The sequence below is a fragment of the Lonchura striata genome, chromosome 11 (assembly GCF_050655825.1).
Source record: "Lonchura striata isolate lonStrDom1 chromosome 11, ASM5065582v1, whole genome shotgun sequence".
NCBI classification, from domain to species: Eukaryota; Metazoa; Chordata; class Aves; order Passeriformes; family Estrildidae; genus Lonchura; species Lonchura striata.
Window position 1 is genome coordinate 16,227,217 of NC_140713.1, and position 26,304 is coordinate 16,253,520.

The window sequence follows — 26,304 nt, forward strand, 5'->3', positions numbered from 1 at the left end:
CGAGGGGAGAACCCTTGTGTGCACCCCCCTGCAGCTCAGTCTGCACGCTGGGGTGCAGTGCACAGTCCTGCACCACAGGACTGCAGTGGCTGCAGCGCTGAAACCCCTAAAGCATCTCTGTACTTAGTTTACAGCGTGTGTCTGTCAGTTTAACAGCCTCTTTATGACTCAAAATAAATCCAGTTTTATATTAAGTATTTAAATATTTTAAGATGAATTATTAAAGTGTTAAGAAATTGGTTTTTACTTGAATTATTTGTAAATTTCTCTCAACAGATGGACGACCTCAGTGGGAGGTAGAAGGGAAAATAATTAGGGAAAAGTGTCAAGGGGTGAGAAAGAATTTTTCTTATTTTAGAAAGCATTTTTTTTATGTGAAGATTTATATTTTCATTGTTGTTCTGAAATTTAGACTTCATTTATTAAAGTAAGTAGATCACTGACTAATTCAGACAGACAATTGGAGACTTCTAAATTGTCTTAACACTATAAAGTAGCCATTAAGAGGATGCTTTGAAGGAACTGGAAATAGTATGCTTGTTGTGAAAGCAATGAAAAAAGAACTTGAAAATTAAAAAGCGGAAACTTAAGATAATTTTGCTAACATGACAAATTATTTCCAGTGCATTAAAATTTCCTTTAAAAGCTTAATGATCCAAAATGCAGTTTTTGAACTGCAAGAAGGTTTTTTGTGCTCTGGCAGATAAACAAAGCATCCTTTAGATGATATGTCTATTTAATTAAAGCATTATCTTCAGAGCATTTGTGTTTAAAAGAAAATAAAATTCTCCAAATAAAAGTTTGCCCATAGTACTGTTTTACTATGTAATGTGCATGAATTTGAAGTTTGCCAATTTCAAAATATTAGAGTGCTTTAGTTTTACCATAAGTGTTTCAGGTTTTGTGTAATTAACAATTTCATTTGCATTTAATGTGTAAAACTTCTTTATTTCAACATTCCTATAGGCAAACATCATACTTGAAGTTCCTCCATACCATAACAAAACCATCACAGCTGCAGTTCAGGTGCAGTTTTATCTCTGCAATGGCAAGAGGAAAAAAAGCCAGTCCCAGCGTTTTACTTACACACCAGGTATCAAATGAAAAATACAAAAGTGGCATTTTATTTTGTTTTTTTAAAGTGGATGTACAAAAATACTCTGGACAGTCTTGTTCCTTTGACAGGTACATAGGATTAGCTTTGAACTCTTTGTAAAACAGTTACTAAAGCTTGTCTAATTAAAAAGCTGAAATACAGAGTAATAAGCTCCAGTTCTGTAACTACAGCTAGTTATTTCTTCATTACACTTTCTACACAATAATTTTTGCATTCTACTTTTCTTTGAGAATGATGATGAATCTCAGAAGCTGCTCTTTAACCCTCATGGTGACATAGTGGATAGTGAGATCATAGAAGAACAGATTTTGCATTTTTTTTCCACTCTCAAATGTCAAAAAAGAAAAACAACCCCAGGTTTTAGATACAAAGGTGGTCAAATTATTTTTTCCCCCCACTCTGGACACATTGCAGCTTACTGAGGCAAATCAGCTTGTAACTCAGCCAGAAGTACGACCAGGACATGTTAACTGCAGATGTAGTCAAACAGCCTATTCCCTCCCACTTGGTGTGAGGAAGAACTTACAGCAGATGTGCAGTGCCTGCTCCTTTCCTGCTTCTTGCTTTATTTTAGCTGTTTTATTTTGGTACCCATTTGGAGCAGTCAGAATTCCCAGGGTACCAGGGGTGGTGGGGACCCTTTGGTGCTGCTTGGAGCACTTGGAAGTCAGATATCTGAAGGAGTCTTTAAAGTCGGATACAGATCTGAATATAAACTACTTTAAACTTCTGTATATGCTGACAAAGCCAACTGCATTAGTTAACAGAATTTAAAATAGTCTGTTCTCACTTGTTGTGCTCTAAAATTACCTGCTTTTTAAATTTAGGCAGTATTACCGAGGTGTCTGGTATGCCAAGTGCACATTAACTGTGTTATCAGATTTCTGTGGTATTTGTCAACTGTTTTTCAAGAATATCAGCTCCTAAGATAGTTACACATCTATATTTTTGTTTGAAATATCTCTATTTAAATTATTTAAATGGTGGAAAGAAATAATGACAGTTATTACTTAAATAAGAAGCAAGCTGAATTGTAACTGTAGCTGTTATTACACAAGCACTTAAAACACTCTATATGTATTACAGTTCATTTGACTGTAGTATTTAGTCAACTGTTTTTTATAAGGTAGTAAATGACATTTAAGTGTTAACATTTTTCTACTAGTACTTAAGATCACTATCTTGTTGTGAGCCTACCAGTAGTTTAAAAAAAAATAAACCTGTAACTGAAAGTGTGTCGGTTTGTAGCTCTTTTAAGAACAGTTGCTGCCATCGCTGAAACTGGGGGATGTGCTTATAGAGCTGGTGTAATTGAACGTGGTGCACTACTCAGGCTAGGGTGTGGGTTTCCAAAGTTCAGCTGTCCTTGTGATCAGAGGCTAAGGAAGGCCTGTAGCCTGCTAAAAATTTCCTTCACTATTTCCTAGTGTGTGATACTGAGCTCACATCTGCCTGTGTTCAGTGGAGCCCAGCAGCAGCTCCCCCCTTCTGGTGAGGAGAACATCCTTCAGATGAGCTAGACTTTCTCTGGCTGGGTTGCAATGTCTTTAAAATCATACATTGCATAGGGAGATACTTACCCTGAAATACCTGCTGGGAGAGTTGTTCTGGCTTTGGAGGGTTGATGTAGCAGGCACAGAAAGGTGAAGGCAGAGCAGAAGGAGGGAAGCAATGACACTGACAGTGCTACTGTGGTTGTTAAACAGCAGTTGGTGTGTATTTGCCACAGGGTACAGATGGGCTGGAATTGTAAAACTGTTTTACTTTTTCTAGTTATAATGAAGCAAGAGCACAGAGATGAGGTGGATTTGTCTGCTGTTCCGTCCCTGGCCCTGCCGCACGCGGGCAGCGTCCAGGGCCTGCACTCAATGCGAGCCCAGCTGCCGTCGCCGGAGCAAGGGCACCCCCACGACAATTTGCTGTCTACGTCACCCAGGAGCCTCGTGTGTCCCATTCAGCCACCCTACACGGCCATGGTGACCTCGGCAGTGCCACACCTGCCACATATGCAGGGTAGAAACCTCAGTCCAAGTGAAGAGTGTCACGTTTTGCCTCCTGCTGTGGTTCAGTCTTTTCAGGTAACATCAGCACCTCCTGTGAGGCCTTCTTACCAGCCTATGCAGCCTAGCGACGTGTACAACGGACAGCCCGGTCTTCCCATGAACTCTGCCTCTGGACAAGGATTCGATGCGATTTCATTTCCGCAGGACACGGCTGTACCTCATTTGATAAATCTCAGCTGCCAAGCTCTACCACCGGTGCAGTTCCATTCTTCAAATCCAGGTTCTGTGCCAGCATCAAGCCCAGCAGGACACGCCCTGGCACACGCAGCTCATTCGGGACAGTCGTCCGCTCACCTGCCATCGATGGGATTCCACTGCCCGGGTGCCGGGCAGGGCTCCCTCCCCTCCGCCATGAGCCGCTCCCTCGGCCAGGCCTCTCCGCAGCTGCAGCAGGTCCCGTACCACTCTCCAAACCCAGCGGCCGCTTCCTCCCCGTCCCCGACGGCTTCCCACCCGCTGGGCCCCGCGCCGCTGTCCGGCCCCTCTTCCCCCCAGCTCCAGCCTCTGCCTTACCAATCTCCGAGCTCAGGACCCGCCGCGTCGCCGCCGCCCGCCGCCCACTCGGGGCAGCACTCGCCGCAGGCCGCCAGCCCCGCGCTGCCCGCCCTGGGCACCGTGTCACCCCTGGGGCCCCACCCCGTGTGTGACTCCTCTCCCTTTGCACCCGAGGGGGCAGCCGTTCACATCAAACCAGAGCCTGAAGACCGGGAATTGAATTTTCAAACCATAGGACTCCAAGACATCACTCTAGATGATGGTAAGTGGATGTAATATTGCAATACTGGGGTTATAATGGGCGTTAAACTACAAAGTGGGTATGGAAGGGTAGTTTTGTTTATAACACTGCTCATCACAGAAGGAAATTTATATCATTAGAATCAAGTCATATTTTTGTGTCCAAAGCAACAACTTGTTTAATTGTATCAGCTGTTAATTTTTTAGTTATATAATTCAAGCATTTTACTCTGATTTGGCCATGGATTTTGGTTTTGTTGTAAAACAAGGCTTGAGGATCAACTCTTACACACTGACACTTTATATTCAAGAAAGTAATTTGAAGTCTTTTCTGATTGTGTCATTGATATGTTTCAGTAAAACTCATAATACGATACCTGAGTTGCATAGAGGTAGTGTGGGGTCTTGTTTCTTGGAGTTGTCCCAGTTTTGAAGGGCAGGCTGGTGTTTTGATAATATATCACATGCATTTTGGCACTGTCTTGGTCTCCACACAGACATTCTGTAGATACCTGTCATCATTCAGCACCTCTGCTCACAGTGGCTATTTGCTTTCTCCACTCTTGACTACCTTTTTAAGAAGTTCACTTGTTTAACATAAACAGAACAAGGACATGATAAGGCTAAAGGCCAGACTATAAAGGACTGTACTGTAAATATTTGGACATTTTTGAAATTTAGTTATTAATTAAATCGTTATTTATAATATTTTCCAACCAAGTAAAAAGAGAAAAATATCAGATCCTAAACATCAGACTATTTGAGATGTAGATGCAAAGAAATTTAAAGAATATGTCATGCTAATAAAGGCTGGAAGAACAGAAGGCCTGGCATTAAAAGTTGCGTAAAATGTGCTAGGTTTTGATTGAGGGAATCATGCCAGGGTCTCTTTTCTAAAGTAGCCATAAATTTTGTGGTTTGGGGTTTTTTTAACCATCGATAGTAATTACTTAATTGCATCAGCAGTAGAATAAAGACTTAAGTGTAGGCCATCTGTTAAGAATCTGTGTCAGTCCCAACTCCCTGCATAAAAGGAGATTTGCTATTGTTACCTCCAGACAGTAGTAATAAAATATAGTAAGAAATGCCTTTAAAGACATGGCATAGGAGGAAGCAAACAAGAGAAACCAGTCTAGTTGAGCTTTCAGTTCAATGGCCACCTTAATTAAACAAAGCTCTCTTTTTAGAAACACTGTTTATCAATCAACTTAAGTTTATGTAGAAAGGAAGGAAGAGACTGATTCTGTCAAGGACTTGCTGAGGGGAGAAAAGCAAGGCTTTATGAAACAGCATGCTGCAAAAAAATAGCATTTTATACTTCTATATAGAGTAGTGAGAAAGAAATCTAATACTTCAAGGATTGTCAGGTTAGAATCTTCCTTTTTCTCATCCTTCTTCTCTCCACAGCCACAAAAAAAAAAAAAAAAAAAAAGTAGAAACAAATCAAATATAACTGAATACTGTAGTTCAGAGTGTTCACAAAGTAAGCAGAAGTGTTTAGCACTTACGAACATCTTGGCAGTTTGTTTATAATTGTTCAGAAATGAAAATGTATGCTCAGTAAAAAAGTTTTTTTTTCTCTATGTCACAAGTATTTGTTGTTTGATACTATTTCCTTTGCTTAGTGCTGAAAGTAGTGCCTTGTTCCTGTGCTGACAAAGCCATGCAACCACAGGAGAAGCTTTCGGAGCCCCCCTGAAAGCGTGGCCACTTGCTGATGGTTTAGAGTACAAAGAACATGGGAGTCAAATGGTCACAGCTTAATTAACTTCTTTTTTTTAGTGATTGTTGTAGACAATTAAAGAAGCTCTGATTAAACATACTTCATGTATGGAAAATTGAACATGGATTTAAATGCTAGCTTGCCCTTGGCAGCAGCACTGGGTTTGTGAGCAGATTCCTGCCTTTCCCTTCCGTGTTGCTGCTGTGCGCTGATTTCCTGGGGCTTGGGATTGGGGCTTGTTTGCATTTCCAATCTGCAAATACAAATCAGATGTCGAGCATGAAACCTGCTGTTCCAAAAGTCTGGAAGGGCACAGTGACAAGAAGCAAAGCTGCTCGGTTCTCTCGACATGAGTGAATACTTCCTCTGCTTAATCAGCTTTAAGGGAAAAAAAAAAACATGTTTAGACAAGAACTCTTTTTTCAATAATTTATCTGACATATTACTCTGGTTTAAAAAAATAATTCTAAAATTTTTTTCATATGTAATTGAATTTTAGTTTCTGTACAAATATTGCCAAGCACAAATAGTAAATAGGCTATTGTACAATGATGTTATAACAATTAAAGAAAAAAATCCAAGCATAATTGCATACATAAAATGAGTGTTGATACAATATGTTCTCCAAACTAATGCATCAAACCTGAAAGCTCTACTTAGTTGGAAAATAGGTTTTTGAGGGTTACCAATTAAGGTAAATAAACCTCTCAAAATAAAACACTAAGGCAAAGCCAGTTGAAAATTCTTTAAATCATGTCTGGATTACTGGCCTTAAATATTTAAATCAGTAGTCTTAAAATAAAAAACTCTGAGAGCATAAATTATTTTCTTTCTTTTAAGTAATGTATACTTTTTCAAAATTAAAATAGTATCTATTTCTTTGCCAAGAAAATAAAATATTTCAATAAATATTTTACAACATTTCAGTGTAGTATGGAAGTGCTACCCCATGAAAAAGTAAATCCCAGAATTACTGTGTAGTTGAGAGAATTTGCTTTAAAATTCTTGAAAACAAAATCCAATTTTAAACCCCACAAAACTGCAAAACCCCTACCCCATCTCCAGATGTGGCTGTGTGGATAATAGTTACATAAATTCATTTAAGTAAGACCCCTAGAAATTACTTATACTGCCTCTTCAGCCAACATTCAGGTGTTTTCTTAAAAACACACCAAACCCCCCTTCAAATCACTGCATAATACAGAACTACAAAGCTGCTTCATCCATCAGTGCTCAAGTCCAGAGCATCTGGATTAGTCTTGATCCAGCATCTCCTGGAAAGTGTAACACATTTGCAGCTTCCCGGCGAAGTCCAGGGTGTTTGTCAGTGACCAGATGGAGAATCTTTAGAGATGTTTTATTCCTTTGCCCTTTACCTGGGCTCTGTTCACTGTGAGTGGACACAGGTTGCATAATGGAAAGGCAGATCCTGCCCATGTGTCTGACAAAGGACTTTCCTTCCTTTCCTTCCTGCTGCTTTTCTTTTCCCCCCGTACTGAACTTTGTGTGACTCTTCATTGTCTTGTTTTTCAGGAGGACCATGTTCATATACTTAGGCTTTTCTTATCTCCACCTTGAATTTGCTTTTATGCTTTGTTTCCCCTCTTCCCATTTTTGCATTGTACAGGGAACACCTTCTAATTCACTTGAAACAATTCAAATTACATTATAAAAATATTTTAATCATAACACAATTTCAAAGTAGTATTGTATGCTACTACTTCAAAACTATTCTGAAAAGGTTCTCTTTTATGCTTAGGTTTTTGCAGTACTCAGGCTGCACAAGCTCAGAAACTTTTGGGCTGGAACTAAGTAAAAGCAGCTTCTAGCACTTTTATTTGTCCCGACTTTTTCTATCCCTCGGTGTGTTGGAGCTTTTTTCCTTTAGCATCTTTCAGCAAGTCAGCCCTCTGGCCAGCACCTCAGGTAATAGCTGAAGTGGCAGAAAACAGGCAGCTGGTCATTTCTGGCCTTTCCCATATCCATCATCCATACTGGGCTTTGCTGCACACCCATCTAATAAAGTTTCTACCCCACTTGAAAGAAAAGCTACTCAAAGTTAGACTTAGTCTGATTATATGATGAGGCCTAATTAATCCATCCCCTCTGTTTTTAAAAAGTGCTCCTAATGTCGTGGTTTAAAACTGTTCCAATACTGTTGATCTCAAATTTAATCTTTTGTGATTTGCAGTTTAGGAAGGAATTGACCTTGGATTTCATGACTTTCTACAGTGATGAGATTTCTAACATGTACACCTGTATTTAACCATTTTTAAGGTATTGTTTGGCTGTATTCAGCAATCAGAATGACCTTCTACTAATCCTATTACATTTTATTACTCATTGCATCTCCATTACATAAAGCTGGAGATTAGAAAATCCAGTATGTGCATTTACTATAAATCATAACTAGAAATCCCCTAAGTACTTTGTGTATATAAAGCAATAAGGCTGCTTTTTCAGACACATTCCATGTAGAACTCTAAGCTGTTAGCATTCATTCATTTTAATAGTTCTTGATAACTCTCTAGCTTATAAATTCTCTTGCTGAGAAGCTCAGATTATTCTGATCTTGGCTAGAAGACTTGTTTATGTTTGCAAGCAGCTTTTTAACTGCAGCTTCAGCTTAATTTCTGGAGAATCAAAGTGGTGAGTGATGAGAAAGTATTGGAGAAGGATTATACTTTGTATTTCTGTCTATATTTAAAACTTACTCATTAACAGATCAGTGTTAATTAATTAATGCAGCATCCTGACATTGGCGGTCTGCAGAAGCACAGAAAGTACTGAATGCTGGAGTCTGGAGGAGAGCAGCCCAAACTTGGGATGTACATCTCAAATCCAAGGTGTTTTTATTGTCTCCTGAATACAGAGCACAGTGTTGCACCTTGCAGTGTGCCTAGCAAGGCCAAGTACTGCAATCTACACTGTACCTCAACTGTCACAACAATCCTGCACTTAAAGGCATTCTGAAAACTCTACCAGTATAAACTGTTTAGTAAAGTTGTGTTCAAACTCCTCCTTTCTTAGCATTCTGATTATTAAATCTGTGTTGTCAAGTAGAGTGAGACAGTAGTAAAAAGTAGTCCTGCAATGAGATGTTGAGGTGATAAGGCAGAACCTGAAATGTATTGAAAGAGAATGGAAATCTACTTTGAGAAATGTATGTTCTGAAGAAAATGAAGATCCAGACCAAGCAGTAGTCTAAAAGCTGAAGGGTGGAGCAGTGAGCAAAGGTGAAATGTTTTGCATCAGGGGTTGTCATCAGTTAAAGGGTGTTTTGACCATATCTTCTAGGGGATTCACTCACTCACTGTGTCCATAAAATCTGGGTCAGTGAGGCATCCCAAGAAGACCAGTTACAGATTTCTAATGTGTAAAAATGTCAGCTAAATCCTCAGGTGTCTGTGGCCAGCTCTCCCTGGGAGTGCCACAGAACATCTTGTAACTAATGCAAAGTAAATTCAACTGTCTCACCACTTCAAAAAGATTCCCATTCAAGAATTAGAAGAGTTTAGAGACTTCTTCCATCAGTGCAGGTGGCACCTCTGCACCAAGGTGGCTGCTGGCAATCGCAGCAGAACTGGAAGGAGCTCAGTGCACTTTGTGACCCTGGAAGAAATCCACACAGACACTTCAGCACCACTTTCTAATGCACGTGTCCTCTAGAGCCAAGGCTTTTGTGCTGAATTCTGTGTCAGACTCAGCTCTCTTCTTGTGTGAGAGAAAAGGTAAACATGACTGCAATGAGCTGGTTTCATCAGGATACAGAAATGCAGAATGTGACAGCAAAGCCAAGCCATGGGCAGGGTATTTGTAACTGTAGCAGGTAATTGCAGAGCTGGTGCTATGATTCTACAGGCACATTTAGTTTTTCTGTACATAATGTGCACAGGAAAGCTATACTCCAACATTACATACAGTTAATTGAAAAAATATAAATAGTACTGCTTAATGAAGTTGGCATATAACCTGAAATTACTGAAAGTAAGCCTGGCCTATGGCTTGGAATGCAACCTGCCTTTTTTGTGGTAGTTTGCCACAGCAGCCACGGCCTGACGTGTGACAGGTTTGGTCTCAGAGCAGCACAACCTGCTGGCTGCTCCAGCATGGACAGCTGAGGGTTAATTAGAGCCTGGCAGCTTCTTCTGTTTTGTTAGGGAAAGTTGACTTGCTGGTCGTGTGGAGTCAGACCCAGGCTATATATTGCACTAAGCAATGTGATGTAGTTACAGAGATTCTTCACATAAATTCAGCTGGTAGAGTTCTGCCTGGAGCTGACAGAAGAAGGTGTATGTCCCAGGAAACGTATGCTAAAGTCTGTCCACAGTTTTCCTTGAGGTTTGCTGATCCTTGTTACCTCTGTCAGGAGAACAATTCACTCACCTGTTCTCTAAAACACATAATTTGTATCAAATTTCTTTTTGCGAAGCATATTAAAAAAACTCCACTCTGCTACTCACTGAAGCAGCACTGCAGACAATCATGCTTTCTAGAGTATTTTAGGAAATTTACTCTTCTAAAATCAGTATATCTTCTAGGTTATGTCCCACAGCCTGCACATCCTGCTGCAGTTCAGCAGCAGTAAAGGATACACAGGCTAAACTTTTAATCAGATAGTGCTACAAAAACAGGAAGTTAATTGACTCCTGTAGGAAGAGATCCTGAAAACCAAAGGGGATGACTCCAGGAGCTCTTTGGTCTGCCTCTATCCATAACAGAACTCTAATTTTAAGTTGACTTCCTGCTTTGATCCAAACTGGGTGCTCATAATTGAGGGTTTAAAGCTTTTCTTAAGCTTTCTTTCCTTAAGGACACAGTCAGAACAGTGAGGTCATTCAGAAAAGTATGAATTTTTAGTCAATTAAAGAGATCTACTGGGTGTCATTTTTCTTGATTTTTGTTTCAACTTCATATTTTTCATTTTGCCTTTATATTCTTTGGGTACAGAATGTATTTTAATAGTGCTTAAGGTAGTAAAAAGCTTTCTCAAATGTTTAGGGTATTACATAGTATAAAGGCATTTTTAATAATTTTTAATGTATATTTTTCTAGTACCTCAAGTTCTCCCTAATGTATGTGTGTGTAGAACAAAATCTTTCTGCTGTATCACACAGTTGAAAAGGCTGTTGTTTTATGTCCCACGTTTCCCAAACAAGAAGCAGTGTGTGCCCGAGGGCAGTGCATGCTCTGTTCCAGAAGGTGCTGGCTGGAGATGCTGTGTGTGCTCTGCATGGCACAATTTATTAGGGATTGATAAAAGCCAACGCTCACCACTGTCAGTAGCTTTGGTAGTGCATGCAAGAACCTCAGGATCTTGCTAAGTATGAAACTAATTAGAAAAATTGCTCAGAAACATATTTCCCTGCCAGAGTGACATATAATCCTTACTGTATAAGCTGGGCTGTCTTAATGGTGCAGAGGCTGTTGCTTCATGAGCTAATGAACTCCACTATTTTCTCTGGAGGCTTTTTGGCAGTGTTTGTTGTCCGCTCTTTTGAAAGCTTCACCTTTCTAAAGAGGGTTGTTGGCACAGTTAATTTGTTTCCTCACCAGGCAGTTTCCTGCCCATCTCCCTGGATTCATTAGATCTTTATTTAAATATTACTTTCTTGCTGTTTTTACCATAATTGATGGAGGGAAATGATCTCTTCTTATCTCCTATTATTTGACAAGAATTTGTCCTTAATTTACTCCTTTCCTTCACAATGGCAGCAGACATTTTCATTGAAACCCAGATAATGCTTTCCACTTCCCATTTAAACACGTGTAACTTTACACTTTGAACAATTAAGCATAAGAAGTCACCCAAAGAGGTAATTCGAGCTGCTTGAATTACAGAAGGACGTAAGAGTAGATTCCTTTGTTCTCCCAGGAGTCATCCCTAAGCAGGGCTTAGATACCATGCTGGCAAAACAAGTGTGTGCCTCTATCCAGAACGTACAAATTAGTCAGGGTCCAGAGTAATTTTCTTAATTGTGTTAAAGCCTAGTTGACTAAATTTGCAACCCTGTCTTGGGCAAGGAAAAAAACCAAATCCAACCCTGTTGTAAGTTCTGTCTAGCCACTGATCACCACTAAATAAACACAGACTTATTGGTTAAAATAATGAATAGACTATTTGACATTGATTTTTCCCCCAGAAAAAACAGTTCCCTGAAAAGCAGCTCTGCAGTACCTGCAGAGTTTCTCACGTGGCCCAAGTCTGAGGGAGCACTTGGTGTTCTGCCACTGACCTGTGGTGGCCCTGCTGCAGAGCCGTGCCTTGGGCAGGGTGTGCAGTGGGCAGAGAGGGGAGCCAGCAGCTGTGAGCAGCAGCAGCTCCCTGGGCTTGGGGGAGAGGGAAAACGGCACTAAAGGTTCTGTTCACTAGGACTCTTCTCTTTTGCCTACCCTGGAGTTGCTGTCAAGGGCCACAAGTACTTCTAATTTGACCACAGTAAGTAAAGCAAAGTGAAAAAACTGAAGGAGGAATGTTCTAAACTCAAATACTTAAATCAGATTTAAGTAATATAAATTCATAATGATACAACTATGCAGACATCCAAAAAAATAACCATTACCTTTATGGCTCTGACTGCTAAATGAAAGTAATTATACAAGTAAATATACAGGTGATACTGTTTTTAACAGGCACTCTGATAACTTATAAATAGTTACTTATGTCACATACACCATGTTTGTGAATGAAATGGGGTATTTAAATTTAGTGCTATTAAAAGAAAAATGAAAATCACTTCCTGGTTGAGTGAACTGTAACTTCTTGGTTTAGTCCAGTCAGTAGTTATGTCTGTCTTCTTCTCTGACACAGACAGTTTTATCTCTGACCTGGAATACCAGCCATCAGGTTCAACAGAGAAATGGACTCAACATTCAGCACTCATGTCCAACTCCTTTGTGGAAAATCTAGAGGGTGAGTCTGCTTACTGAAATGCTTCAATGTTTGGAATTGGAGCACAAAGGAAAGGGGAAAGTGTTGTAAGAGTTTTAAGGGCTGCAAGTGAAAAGCACTTGTAATACGGAAGTATTGCTATAACTGGACACCTGTGTATTCTGAAATAGTTGGAAAATTAGCATTTGTGAACCAGGTGTACACTCATTCAGTAATAACCTCCACTCAAGGTATACAGAGCTGCCACAGAACTTCCTGAGTGCTGTAGGATCTAGTAAAACAGCAGAAGTGGATATGAAAATCTTAAGCCAAATACAGGCAAGGTAGAAAAGTGGCCAGTTCAGTTAACTGAGAAATTTGGAATGTTTCTCTTGTTCAAAAAGATGAAGCAATGTCAATTTAAATAGATGGAATGCAGTGACATTCACCACCAGTGAGAGTATTGGGAATACAGGTGCATAACTAGATTTAGAGTTGAATGTGCACTGTTATCGGGTAAGAATATCCGGAATTATTATTTCTGCTTCTTTATTTCACATGTAAGCATGATAATTAGGCCCTATGACTCTTCTAAATCCTAATGATATTAAAAATTGTTGCATGGTCTATTGGTCTTGTTTGTGTTTAGACTTTAGTGGTTTTCACTTTATTACAAACATGCCTAAAATGCCAAAGAACTATACTGTCCTTTTTCTTTCAATACATGTACATATACATTATAACCACTTATAACATGTTCTACTTTCTCTGTAGATTTTTAAAGGTTAATAACTGTAAATGTACAGTAGATTTGGTAATGGTGAAGTAACAAAGCTCTTCATAAAATTTTTACATAATTACTATATAGACTGATCCTAAGTTTGCTTATGAAACTAAAGTGAACCACACTGGTCTTTTGCCAGCTTTCAAGAAACTTAATTCTGCTTTCCTTACCTATCAAAATGTTATTAGTAAGGTAAGTAGCTCCTCTTTGGAATGGTAAAACCAGGGAAAGGACTGCACACCAAGCTGACATTCCTATGTCTTGAAACAGCAAATCAATTAGTAAGATATAAGTTGTAGTTTAGATTATTTCAGTGTTCTACACTATATCCTGTACAATTCAGAATCTGGTAGGTTCGGAATAATTGTTGAAGAGCAGGAGTTATTGAAAAATGTAAATTCAGGCTAATAATAAAATAACCCTCAAATACCAGTTTCCCAACTGAAAAATAAAACATAGACTGCCAACCCCCAAATTTAGGCCTATGAAATGTACACTGACAAGTCCCTTTTATAAAGGGCACACAAACAGAAAGCCAGACCCAGACAGAAACACATTTACACACAAGTGTTGCCATTTGGCAAATGCAATTGAGAAACATGGTATTTTAAAAAATTCAAATAATGGGTATTTTATGTATTTGGCACAATGTAGTGTGGTATAATACGAGAGATAGGATTACAGAGGAAAGTAGGATGGCTTTGTACCTTGAAGAATGCTGATCGTCAAATCAGACAATTTAACTGTATCCACTGCCAGTACAGAATTCTTACAGAGCCAATTCTCAGACTTAAATTAGGAAGAGTACAGCTTCTAAATTATACTGCTAAAGAGGAAATCAACTATGACTGTAGTGTGCTGCAGGAGATCAGAGCATTTACAGGAAATAACTAATGGAATACTTGAGTCATTCTTTATAGAAGGGGTAAATGAGATGACGGCTTCAGCGAGTACCAAACATGAGGAGAACCCACATGAGGAAATATCTCTTTATTTGGTTGAAAGGAGTGTACAAAAGCTTCTTAAATCTTGTTTTGTGGCAATTTCAGCATCACAGGCTGTGATAAGCTTGAAAAGACAAACTGTAGAAAACAATCAAGCTTATGAAAATATAATAGGTGGTCAAAAGGGTCACATAGTTGAAGCAGTCTGCAGATTATTTATGAAGGTTCATAAGTGTGCAAATACTCTACTGTGAGAGAGACTACAAGCTGCTTCCAAATGCAGAAATCAGAAAAGAACATAAAAGTTATGAAGTTGAAAAGGAAATGTGACCAACAGAAGACAAATCAGTTATTCAGTTAAAATTAGGTAAGTGATGTTAGAAAGTTTTGTGTATTGATGTTGACAATTGAGGAACTAGAGATTCTTGTGCCCAGAGTCCTTTGAAAAAGAGACGTGTTGCAGGACCTGTCTCAATGTAAGGTGTCAGTAAAAGGGTTTCAGTGCAGTGACAGTGACAATTGTCCTCAAGTAGATGGCATGCCAGACAGCAGCTCTGGAAGGGTAAGCAGCTGTAATGTGGAGCCTGGGTAAATGTGACACTGCTGCTGCTCAGCTCTTCCGAAGTGTGAAAACCAAAAACTGTCCAGCAACCTCTACAGCAAGATCTTGTGATTATAGACAACCAGGTAGTTAAATTGGAATTAGAGTAAGGGACAGAATAAAACCTGCACTCATCAATACAGTGTTAACTATTCTCATTTAAAGGTGTCTTGAATTCAAAATGAGAACTATGAGAACTTGCTCAGTAGTGTTAAAAGTAGTCTTGAAAGGGTGAATAAATGCTAGAAATGTCTAGGGAACAGCAGAGAAAAAGAAAATGCTACTCCTTAGACCTATTTTGTGGCCACATTTTGTCTCTGATGCCACAAAGGAATTAGATTAATGCTTGCATGTTGTTGGATCTGCTAGAACTCTGCAGCCAGAAAAAGGAATGAGGAGAAAATGCCAAATATAATAAAATTGGTGGGGGGCACGGAAAAGGTACTGGAAGATAGTTCCTGGGAAAGAAACCAGTGACCACCAAGTAATCCTGGGGCAAGTTCAGCACATCTAAAAAGCATTGCTACTGCTATAGGGAGTTAAGCTTTGCAATCTGCTGTCACAGAATGTTGCAGTTGACAGAATTTTGCACAGACCTTAGAAGATCCCAGGGCAAAAAATCCAAATAGGAACATTTGGTGCAAAAGATACTGTCTCTAGCTCAGGATTTTCCTGGGAAAAACACATTTTGGAGGCTGGTGGAACACCCTGGGGAAGCACTCTTGTATCTTGCACCAGTCTCTGCTCTTGCCCATTGCAGCCCTAGTGGTCTGTAATCTGAACTGGTTTGCCTGAAGTTCTCCATGGAGGTTTTCAGGAAGTATTTTTGACTTAGAAAAACCTAAAATGCTCAGTAACTGCCAATAAAGATACTTGCTTGTCCTGGAGAAAGTAGATTAGTGGCTTCCTGCAAGGAAAAAGAGGTTACTTGCGTTATTCCGTGAAAGGCCTGTAGGTTCAGGAATTTCCTTTTCTTATATTCTTATTAAAAATGCATATACTTAGATATACTTCTGTTTTCCTTTGTGCTCCAGTACAAAATATTTGCCTTTTAGCACAATGAGAGCAATTCAGAAGCATGTTAGTTTCTGTTTGGCATTTGATTAAAAAAGATAATGCCTTTACTTTTGGTATTAGAACTTCAAACACCTTAAAAACACCTTAAGAGAGCTTGTTACTCTAAATTCATAGTTTGGGAGCTTAATTTATACAAAACATTTAGGAATTTATTATTAGAATCACCAGCTTCTAATGATGATGTAGCTTCATAACACAAGGGCTTTGTTCTGTTCAACGTGGTCACTTTCGGTAGGTGGGAATTTGTCCAGAGGAATTCCTGCAGAGGGGTTGGTCAGTGCTGGAACAGCTGATGAGATCAGCACCCATAGCTCTGGATGTCACTCACTGCACAAATGGCTGAGCTGTTCAACCTAATATCTTAAAACTCTGGACAGCAAATTGCAAAGTTAGAAGAGCTCATCCTGAGCAGTCTGGCTGTCAGGCTGTGGCTTTGTCAGCTGTCCAGCACGAGCCTTCAGTGACCAGAGGCAAAGCCCTTGGCCTCGGGGGCAGGGGGGGCTCGGTGCTCCAGCTGCTTCCACTTGTGCAGTGATCAGGGACTGGAAACAGGCAAACAGAGCGCAGTGGGAAATGAAAACCATGGGAGGAGCCCAGTCAAACAGTGAGCGGTTGCTCTTTTTTTACAGCTTATTTTACAGCAGATCCAAAAGGGCTACTTCTACTCTGTTCTACCCATATTGATGTTAGGATGCTGCTTCATATTTTGCAATTTTTAATTTTGTAGGCTGGAGCCTCTATCTAGCATTTGGTGCTTTCTCAGTGCAGTGTGTTGCTCCTTTTTCGATGCAGCACAGAGAGGGAAAAGCTTTGCAATGCAATATTGCAGTATCACCAGTATTGACAAGGCCAAGCTAATCTGTCTGTAGCATATTTTCTCTTTACCAACTTAACTTCTGTTCTGCACAATCTATTTTTAACTGTTAGTATAAATTTGCCAGCCAGCTTACAGTCTAGATAAATACTAAATGAGGAAAAGGTGAAACTATTGCAAATAAAGTAACAGCTGAAATTCTGAAATCTGGGAAAACTGCCAAAGAGGTCAACTACATAGAGAAGAGTTGTTAAAATTATTTCCATTTCAGAGCCTGATATTAAAAAAAGAGAGAAAAAACATTTTAAAAACCCTGCTGTATCACATTTTGAGCTGTGCCATATCTGACAAGTTTTCAAAGTGCAGTTATCACTGTTATATGGAGGAATATGCCATGTGTGTACACAGGGTAGTGTGTGCACCCCTCTCTTTTTTCGTCTGCTCCAGCTGTCATTTCAGGATTTTTGACCTGGACTGTTAGCACAGAAAACAAACACTTTGTAACATTTTTTATGTCATCCACTCAGCTGACAGTGATCATGCAGAATGATTTTAGGTATCAGTAGATACCAAATGATTGCTAAATACTAGCAAAGCCTCTTTAGTGATTCAGTGTGTAAGACATTTCTGGTTTCTCCTGACTTGAGGAGGGACTAGAAGTCCAGGTTATGGGATCAGCAGTCAACACCTGGAACCACAGGTACCAAACAGGCAAGGACTTAACTGGAGCAGGCAGTGGACTGAAAAGTCAAGGTCCTACTTGCACAACTGTTCACCTAAAGTCTAATGAAATTGGCTCTCTCCAAAGAGGCAGCAAAAGTATGAACTACAAAACAGACATGAACCTGGCAGAGCACAGAGAACATGAAAACCATCCTGTAGATCTGTAATGCAGAATCCCAAACAAGCCCTGCAAACTTGTACTGAAGAAAGGAAATGGTATCAAGACAAGGAGGTTTAACAAAGCCATGCATGCTGCTTTCCCACTGTCTAGTTGCTAATGGGATGGTTCTTAAAGTTAAGCAAAAGGGAATATGAAATCTTTCTAGATATATTTTTAGGACAGAGTATCCCCTGCAGCCCATAGTCAAAAGTAGGAGAGGTAGGATAAGGTGTTTTTTTAAAAGTAAAGAAATATTCTTTTGTCTGTAAAGCATCAGCAGTAGAGCCTGAACTTGTCCTTTCTCAAAATTGTTGAAAATTGTTCCTCTCCCAATTTGTCACCTGAAAATCTTGAGTTTTACTAGGCAGTATTGTAGAAAACTTGTATTTATGTGCATTAAGTTTTCAGTTTTAATAACAGACTGCTGCATATTGTGTGCTTGCCCCTCATTGGAAGAAGGTGACACATCATGCATTCAATACTGACCTCTGGGTTTCTCTTTTAGTCTTTAATACAAAAAGGAAAATGTTGTATGATTTCACCTTCAGCCTTGTACATTTTTATACAGGATTTTATCTCTTACTGACTACATGATTTACATTTTAAACTGCTTTAATTTATACCAATCCCATCAGAAAGACAAGTTCTGATAATGCTGGTATTATATTAATATGTGCCATGAAAGATTAGAGACTGATCTGAGCTGCAGCCTTCTGCAGGTTCTCCTTTCTTTGAAGCCTTTATTTTTACCCTCATCTGTACCTCATCTAAACGAAAAGTCTTCTGGAGTCTGCAGTCTCCCCCTGGTCCATTTGTTGGGTACAGAGTTCCAGACAGCTGAAAAAGACATTCCTGGAAAGTACAAAATAGAAAGATGTGTTAGGTGGGAGGCCAAGGTCTGTGTAAAAACACCTTGGCCAGACACAGCAGGAAAAGCATTTTTGGCCTTTTCTTGAGGCCTGCAAGGTGCTCTGGCAGAACACTGATTTACATACTTATTTTGAAAAAAGCACACTGGTTGGTTTTATAATTAGCAATTACAAAGTCACTGTGACAAGTAAGATTCCTCCACTAGAATTCTTTGTTGGAATGAAGACATGATCCTGCATTTGCCTAAGAAATGGTAGGTGTTTCTAATGGAAATCCATGTAAGCCAGAAAAATCTGTATTCACCACATGCTAAAAGTATTGAAAAAAAAACCCCACTGAGCTACAAAACAGCTTCTTATAAATAAATCAGTGATTATTTAGAACAAAGCAACATAAACTAACCTGTAGCTTTAATGTTCTACATAATGACTTCTGCAGAAGTTTGGCAAATAAAACCCCATGTGAGGAGCTATTGTCTTCAGAGTAATGTGTTTTAAGGAGAATGCAGTGCCAATGGCTACGTGCTGCTCAGGTGAATACCTCTGCCTGTGGGAACTACAAAACATGCAGGACAGACCAGTTTGTGCTGATGGTGCTAGTACAGATACAGATCAGCCATCAAAACTTAAGGGAAGTAACTAATAATTTCAAAATACTGAACTTGAAAATGTTATTTTTAGTGTTCCTATTGTAGCACTTAAAAAGTTTTAGCAGTACTGAACAGCTGGAACACTCAATTTGCACAAAGCTACTGTTCAGTAGATAAGAGCTGTTAGAGGTCCTTAGAGCAAGCTAATGAATGCTCTGACAGAAGCTGGTGGAGTTTCTGTCTTACGAATAATCTTATGGTCTTATGATTAATCATCTATAATTTGTTTTAAAAATAAAAAGTCATGGGGTTTTTTAGTAGTTTACTTCTGTATTGTGTTGGCCTAATAAAAATACTTGGGAAAGTATTCAGTCACACAAGTTCCATTGTCATCATGTAGTTAAGTTCATCAAATTACAGGGTTTTTGAAGCCAGATGAATTGCAAATCTTGTAATGCTTGAGGGAATTGGCTTTTCCACGGTGTGTGTGATCTGTTAGAACCCTTGGGTTCAATCCCATGTGTGTAACAAGCTGTCCTTGCACTCCTGAGGAGAAAACCATTGCAGTGATGGATTGGTGGAAAACAAACACCTCCTGCATTACAAGCAGGGCTGTGCAGGGGGTGCTTATAACCCTTTCCTGAGTGACTTTAAAGAATAGAGGCATAACCTCTTTTCAGAGCTGAATTTTCTAAGTTACATGGACTTCAGCATATTCACCATATTAATACATTTTCTTTCAGAACACTATGGATCCTACTGCCATGAAGGGCAATGCTCAGGCTGTTCAGTGCTATAAACTCAAAGAGCAATTTCCACCACCTGTAGATTGGTTTTGTTGTGCTTCTACCAGACAGGAATGGTTGGTAGGAAACTAAATCCTGCTATGGAAAATTAAGGAAGCATTAAAAAAGGTAGTGAAGTGCATCAACACTGTTCTGCAAAATTGCCCAATGGAGAACAAAGTATCAGAAGCCTGGATTCCAAATCTGTTGCAGAACAAAACATTCTAAACATAGAAATGGTCCTTAGTCAACAAAAGGATCCATTAAATGCCTGTTTATAGAAGGTCCAAGCAAACTCATGCCAGTGATTAAGGAAAAACCTCTATAATTCAGCCTATTCAAAGTCTTGCTAAGAAAGAGACATTATAACCTACTGCCCATTCAATAATAGGAATCAACAGGACTCATTGCCTCTACCAATGAAATAATAATTTAGATTGTGCTTATAGTCCAATATTTTTCTAAAATTTGTCATTATTGTTTAATGTGATATTTTTCATGTCCATGTAGAATGTTATTCAGTTGTCTTTGATAACATTACTAAGGTCTGTTTTTATAAAGTAGACATTTCTATCACTGCTTTTGCACTTAACCTTTAAAATGGTAATTTTTATCATCTTCTAACCTCAATTGTCCAGCATTTAATTACATAGGATTTAGAGTTATTGTAATTTCCAAGATTATAATTTCTTAATAGCCTAGGTTAACTTTATCGCATTCATGGAGGTGTCCCTCATTTTTAAATAGTGCAAATTGATTTTAAGCTTTGCTGAAGTTGACACACATGGATACACAAACTGGCCTGTATATTGGTCCATCCTTAATCTTCACTGTAGAGAAATTGACTGGTAAGATTTAGCTACTGTGGTTTCAGATATGCAAGTCTTCAGAAAACTGGCCCAATTAATAGGCATGTAGTGTTTAAAAAGAATATTCTCTTAACCTGAACCCAAGTTCTTAGGAAGTTCTGTAAGTAGCCTGAAAGAGCCAGGAGTTGCTAGAGTTATTTGTTGCACCTGTCACAGTCTTGAACAGAAGGAGTTTTGTGGGGAAATCTCAATAAACCTGAACTGTGCTGTGCCTTTCACTTACCTGTGTGTCATAAATGCTCATGTGCTTATTTTCTTCAAGGGGCTTAGGGAATCTCCAGCATGGATTATGGCAGGATGTTTTTCCTCCCTTGCTTAACTGTTGCTGAAGCCAGGCTCCTCATTCATCTCCTGTTACATAACAGCATCAAGGCTTAGCTCTGAAAGTATTTATTTTTAAAAGGGTTATGCTGATGAGTTCTGCCTTTTGGAAAGCATAAAACCAAGTTTTAATATTTCTTCTTTTTTTTTATAGTGAATGAGATCATAGGAAGAGATATGTCACAGATCTCAGTGTCCCATGGAACAACAGTGGCCAGCCAGCCTGCACCTACGTGTCCTGGATCTCTGGAGACAAGAGTATCTGATGGAATCCAGTAATGGATAAGCTAACGACTCAACATCCATGAAGACGTCACAGTTTCTCTGAATATTTCTTCATCCTCTTCCTCTTTAGACTTACTGTGCTTCCAACTCTGTGGCCTTTATGAACTGGAACAGTGGATCCTTGCAAAGCCCTTTTAGTGGGTTACATTTTTGATGTAGAGACAGAGCATTTTAATTATAGTTCCTCAGATGCTGTAAAGAGACTTCTTAAAATGGACACACAAGATATTTTAACTGTTTTAAAGTTACAAACAAGCTTTGCTTTTTCATTTAAATAGAATACTTTTATATTTTAAGTACTTCAGATGTGTGGAGATGTTAGTTTGCTCTTATAATATTCACAGTCCTGAACATGGAAGATTTAATGCACATCTTCAGTGTGCTGCTTGCCCTTAGAGGTAGTAATAGTTTGTAACTGATGATTTGTAACACCTTTTGGTCATTTTGGAAAGCCTTTAAAGCTTCTGTTGTTTAATTTTTTACTTAATAGATCTTCCAGTGGCAAATCATACCTGTCATCTGAAGCCAATGCCATGGAAGCCATTGTGTATATGAATACTGTAGTGTTTTCTTTCTTAGATTCATAGGAAGCAAAGCCAAATGTAGATCTGCACTTGTTTATAAACTGAAGATGTTACTTGATAGGCTGCAAAAAGACCATTCCATCATGAAAGTGTTGGGATAGAAATTACATTCCAAAATTTAACTTTTATAGCTTTGTGGATAATCTTCCTGATCTTTATTAGCACAGGCTCCTTCTTGAAATAGCTTTTTTTCTTAGCAAGTTACATTTATAATCAAATTTGAGCAGTAGGATTTTAGATTAAAGAACAGCAACATCAAAGCCATGTTAGATACAGGAGAAAATTTAATGTTTGCTGAGGATCTGAATATTCCCATTATCCCTGTAGAATATGGTTTTGAAATCACCGATTCAGTGGCATTCAAGTTTTCAATGCAATAAATCATTTGATGACATCTGTATCTTTTATATGTTGTATGCCCGACCATGCCACTTGGAACTCCTAAGGAGATGACACAGTTCCTTAAATTCAGGCTTTCTGTAAATGTCAGTTTGCTAAAAAGTAATTTACTGTGAATTAGTGGTTAGGCAGTATGATGTGACCATGTTTAATTTCAAAGGTGTGAAGCAGGAGCTACCAAAGAAATACACAAGATCCATCACAGCAGCAGTAAACTCCGTGCTGTGCTCTGAGGATGCATCTCCCTTATCCCCATAATCTGATGAATTTGAAACAATTTGTTTACATTATTACTTAAAAATCTCTGGCCTTTCCAGTTAGACACTGTGGAGAGGATCCAACACTGCTGTGGAGGCCACAGCCATTTCCCCCAGCAGGAATCACTAATTTCCAGAGCTTCCCTCTGTGGAACGCACAGGGTACACCAGCCATGGCAAAGGAAGGTCAGCAGTACATGGAACCTCACAACATCCAAGGGTGTTCCTTTTAGTTGCTGATTTGGGTGAGCCATGACAAGCTAACAAAAATTAAGAGTGAATTAACACAAATAATGAGAAAATTGGGAAGTATATTTGCATTGGATCCAGTTCAGACAAGTGCAGCCATTTTAGCAGTTAACTCATGGGGAGCACATGCCCTTTGTAGACTTTAAATGGATGAAAGGGTCTGACAGTGGAGAGTGCTGAGTTACAACACCTGGAAGACCAAACACAGCTTCTACTGCTGTTGTATTTTGGCAAACAGTGGGGAAAACTTTCCATTGGGCCTTTTGCAGGCAGAACTTCACACCTGGAGTGAAGTCAGTGCCCAGGCAATACCTTAACTGTAATCCCGTCTCTGTAACAGCTGAATCATAAACTTTTAGAGACCATATATTAAGTGGGTAAAATAGTAATTTTATCATGTACTTCCTTTTAAGAGTGCAGCCTGAGGCTACTAACTTGATGTTTCATAATTAATTTCAAACAACTTAATGCAAGGCCACTGTGTATCTGCTGGGAATCTTAAGCATCCATTTTGTGAATGTACTGTTCAGTGGTGCAAATCTTGACATTTGCAGGAAATAATTGGCAGGGCTGGAATCTGGAAAGTGTGATATTGTAATTGTCCCTCAGCAATGGTGCTTTACTCTGTCCTCTACTCGTGTATGTTAGAGATCCTAGAAAGAACTCACATGCTCAGAAATACATCTACTTCAGTTTTTAACACCTTCAAAACAAACCAAACCACACAATGCTGTAAACGATGTTATTGTCTCAGAGTGTGTGCTGGTGGCAAGGCACGTTCCAGTTTTCTTTCATGTATTGGGTCTTTTGCATTAACCATTGTTTGTAGGAGAATTCTGACTGAAGAGCTTTTCATACTGTATGGGATTTATGCTCCTTTATCCTGCTGGTACAGACTCTCCTTGAAAGTTCTCCAAGTAGCTGGAATTCACACTGTACCTAAAATATAGGAGCCCAAACAATCCGGAGTTGCTATGCACTAAATTTTCTGATGCCTTTAAATACCTTGATGCCTGTAGACATAGAAATGCTTTCCTATTTAAAAATGAAATTTAAAAAAATATAGCTTTGGATACTAAAGCAGTTTTGTATTTGCCTTGTAAAAGCTTCAATACAAGGGTCTTAATTTTATTCTAGCTTGTGTGATAACGTAGATAAAGACTGTTAATCTTGTATAATTTTAGTGGTATAAAAAGCACATGATCTCTATTGGACTATGCAAATTTAATTAAACAACAGAATCTGGCAACTGTTAATGTTTTGTTGGCATCCACTTCCTTGTCCTTAAGTCCTGTCTTCTCCCTGAGTACTTTCCCAGAAATTTGTAATAATTTAGATTATCCTTAAGGAAAGCCTTAATGATGAGGTAGCTTTTCTATAAGGAGGGTCAAAGATCAATATTTAGGGAAAAAAAAAATTAAGTTCTGAAATTACCATTGACTACGAATCTGAATTTCTGTTGTAAAACTTACCTGTTATCAGGGGAACTGCCACCCTTTTTAAACCAAAGAATGAGAAAATGGTTTTGTTCTGATACAAAGCTTTGAAACTCTATTTTTGATACTCATAATGGATGTCATTCCTTGAGGTTCAGAAACCGTTCAAATTGAAGTTTTATATTTAAAAATGTGGGACAATAAAGATTAAGTTCTAGATGTTTACAGAGCCTTGTATTGTAATTTCATGTACATTTTGTATTTTAAACATTTTTGTAAGTTATGATTGCAGTGCTACTTGCAGAAATAAAGGGAAAAACTTGCATTTAGGCTCTTAAATCATAGTGTTCAAATAAATAAAAATAATGCAAATACATTGTCATTTATTTGAAATGTAGACCCAGACACAGTGGGAAGAAACTCCATTTGTGACGCAGTGGTAACCAGATGTGCTAGGCTGGGAGAAGGGAAGTGAGGGACAGTGGATATTCCCCCTGGAAGAGTGGTGATTCTGAACAATGGGATAGAGTTTGGGGCTCAGATTAGAGCCAGCAACAGTGAACCTCCACCTGTGTAAGAAATGATAACAGTACTGGCACAGTGTCAGTCTGCACAATACTGCTGCTTCCCTATTTGCAAGTGTCATTTCAATTAGACAATTACAAGATTATTTTGAAAGATTTTTTTTGAGAAACTATTATTCAAGGGAATTCATAATAAACTAATTTCCATTCCTGAAAGGATATTATCATAGCCAAGATGTAGTTAAACTGATTCTGAAATAAATGTGAAATTCCAACGAAGTTTAAATTATATGCCAAATCCTGGCTGATCAAGCAGTACCGAGGGAAGTCTCTGTGGGTACAGTCAGGTCTTAAAACGTGTGTCTCATCTCAGTGATCTTGGTGCTATTAAAAATGTTTTTATCTCACTTGCAGTTTCCTACCGGGCCCTTTCCTTACCCTTGGAATCCCAGTGAGGTGTGGGACTGTTCCAAACCGAGCAGGAATGCAAAAGCTCCTGCCTTTGGCTGCCCTGCTCACCTGCGGGAGAGCAGGAGCAGGAGCCGGGGTCCCGGCTCGCGTTGCCGGGAGCAGCACGGCCAGGCTGGGATTAGCGTCCCTCCGAGCGCGTGTCCCGGCCCATTACCTTCAGCTGCGTTTAGCTATAAATACACCAGAAAGGGGATGCTCGAGTGCCACGAACCGAATGCACGGTAAATATAGCCGAGGTTTAGTAAAAATAGCCCCGGCAGTTTGAAAGCTGTTCACATGTTCTGCAGGGTGATTACCCAGGGTATAATTAGCACACACCGACAGCAGCAATAAGCCATTGACTGCGTCTCCTCTGCCGTCAGTTCAAGTCGCCTTTCGGATGCGAATGGGCTGGAGGCTGCTCCGCTCGGGCTGCCGGGGTGGGAGCGGGGGGGTCTGCAGTCAGCCGGGGCGGGCAGAGCTCCGCGCTGACACAAGCGCGGCTCTTGTTGCTTTATTCCGGGCAGGACGAAAACGTCGCTTCTACCTTGCGAAACACTGGTTTGGTAGTTCAGGTAATCGGAGAAAAGGAGTGTCCTGTTAAAGTCAGCTCCTTTAGAAGAGTAACCAGACATTAGTTCACTTAGGACCCAAACCCAAAGGAAATGCTGGCAGAAATCAAGGCCTTTTAATTCTCATATTGTAGCCAGTATTTCCTTACAATATTCCACAGCACAGGCTTGTGCTGTCTTCTTCCTCCTCTTTGATTCTGGACCTCTCTCTCCCCTTGCCTAACTCAAAATACCACTATGTGTTCTGAATCTACCATGTCCTCCACTGGACTGAATAAGGTGAAGATTTGCCTTTTTTCATTGCCCCTTGGATTTAATTTACAATAACAGTATTCAGAAACTAGCCACTGCTGTAGTGAGTGAAGTATTAAGATATGTAGAAGACCACAGAAAAGAAAACAGGACTTTCAATATATTTAAAAATTCATGCATAGTTTTGCATATAGACTTCTATGGTAAAGGAAGTTAACTCAGAACTTTATTCTCCCTGGGAAAAGGATGA

At 39.3% G+C, this 26,304-nt stretch overlaps 1 protein-coding gene across 2 annotated transcripts in view; it reads left to right on the forward strand.

Annotated features, from left to right (window-relative positions):
• NFATC3 (nuclear factor of activated T cells 3) overlaps positions 1–24,628 on the forward strand; it is a 63,323-nt gene extending 38,695 nt beyond the window's left edge. The window contains exons 7-11 of one of the 2 annotated variants that reach the window (XM_031505817.3): positions 277–332; positions 967–1,093; positions 2,891–3,937; positions 12,450–12,551; positions 21,201–24,628. In XM_031505817.3, coding sequence (XP_031361677.3) covers positions 277–332; positions 967–1,093; positions 2,891–3,937; positions 12,450–12,551; positions 21,201–21,325 — 1,457 coding nt within the window. In that variant the 3' untranslated portion in view covers positions 21,326–24,628. The remainder of the gene's footprint in view (positions 1–276; positions 333–966; positions 1,094–2,890; positions 3,938–12,449; positions 12,552–21,200) is intronic. The other variant, XM_031505818.3, reaches the window with a different exon arrangement.
• The last annotated feature ends 1,676 nt before the right edge of the window (positions 24,629–26,304 follow it).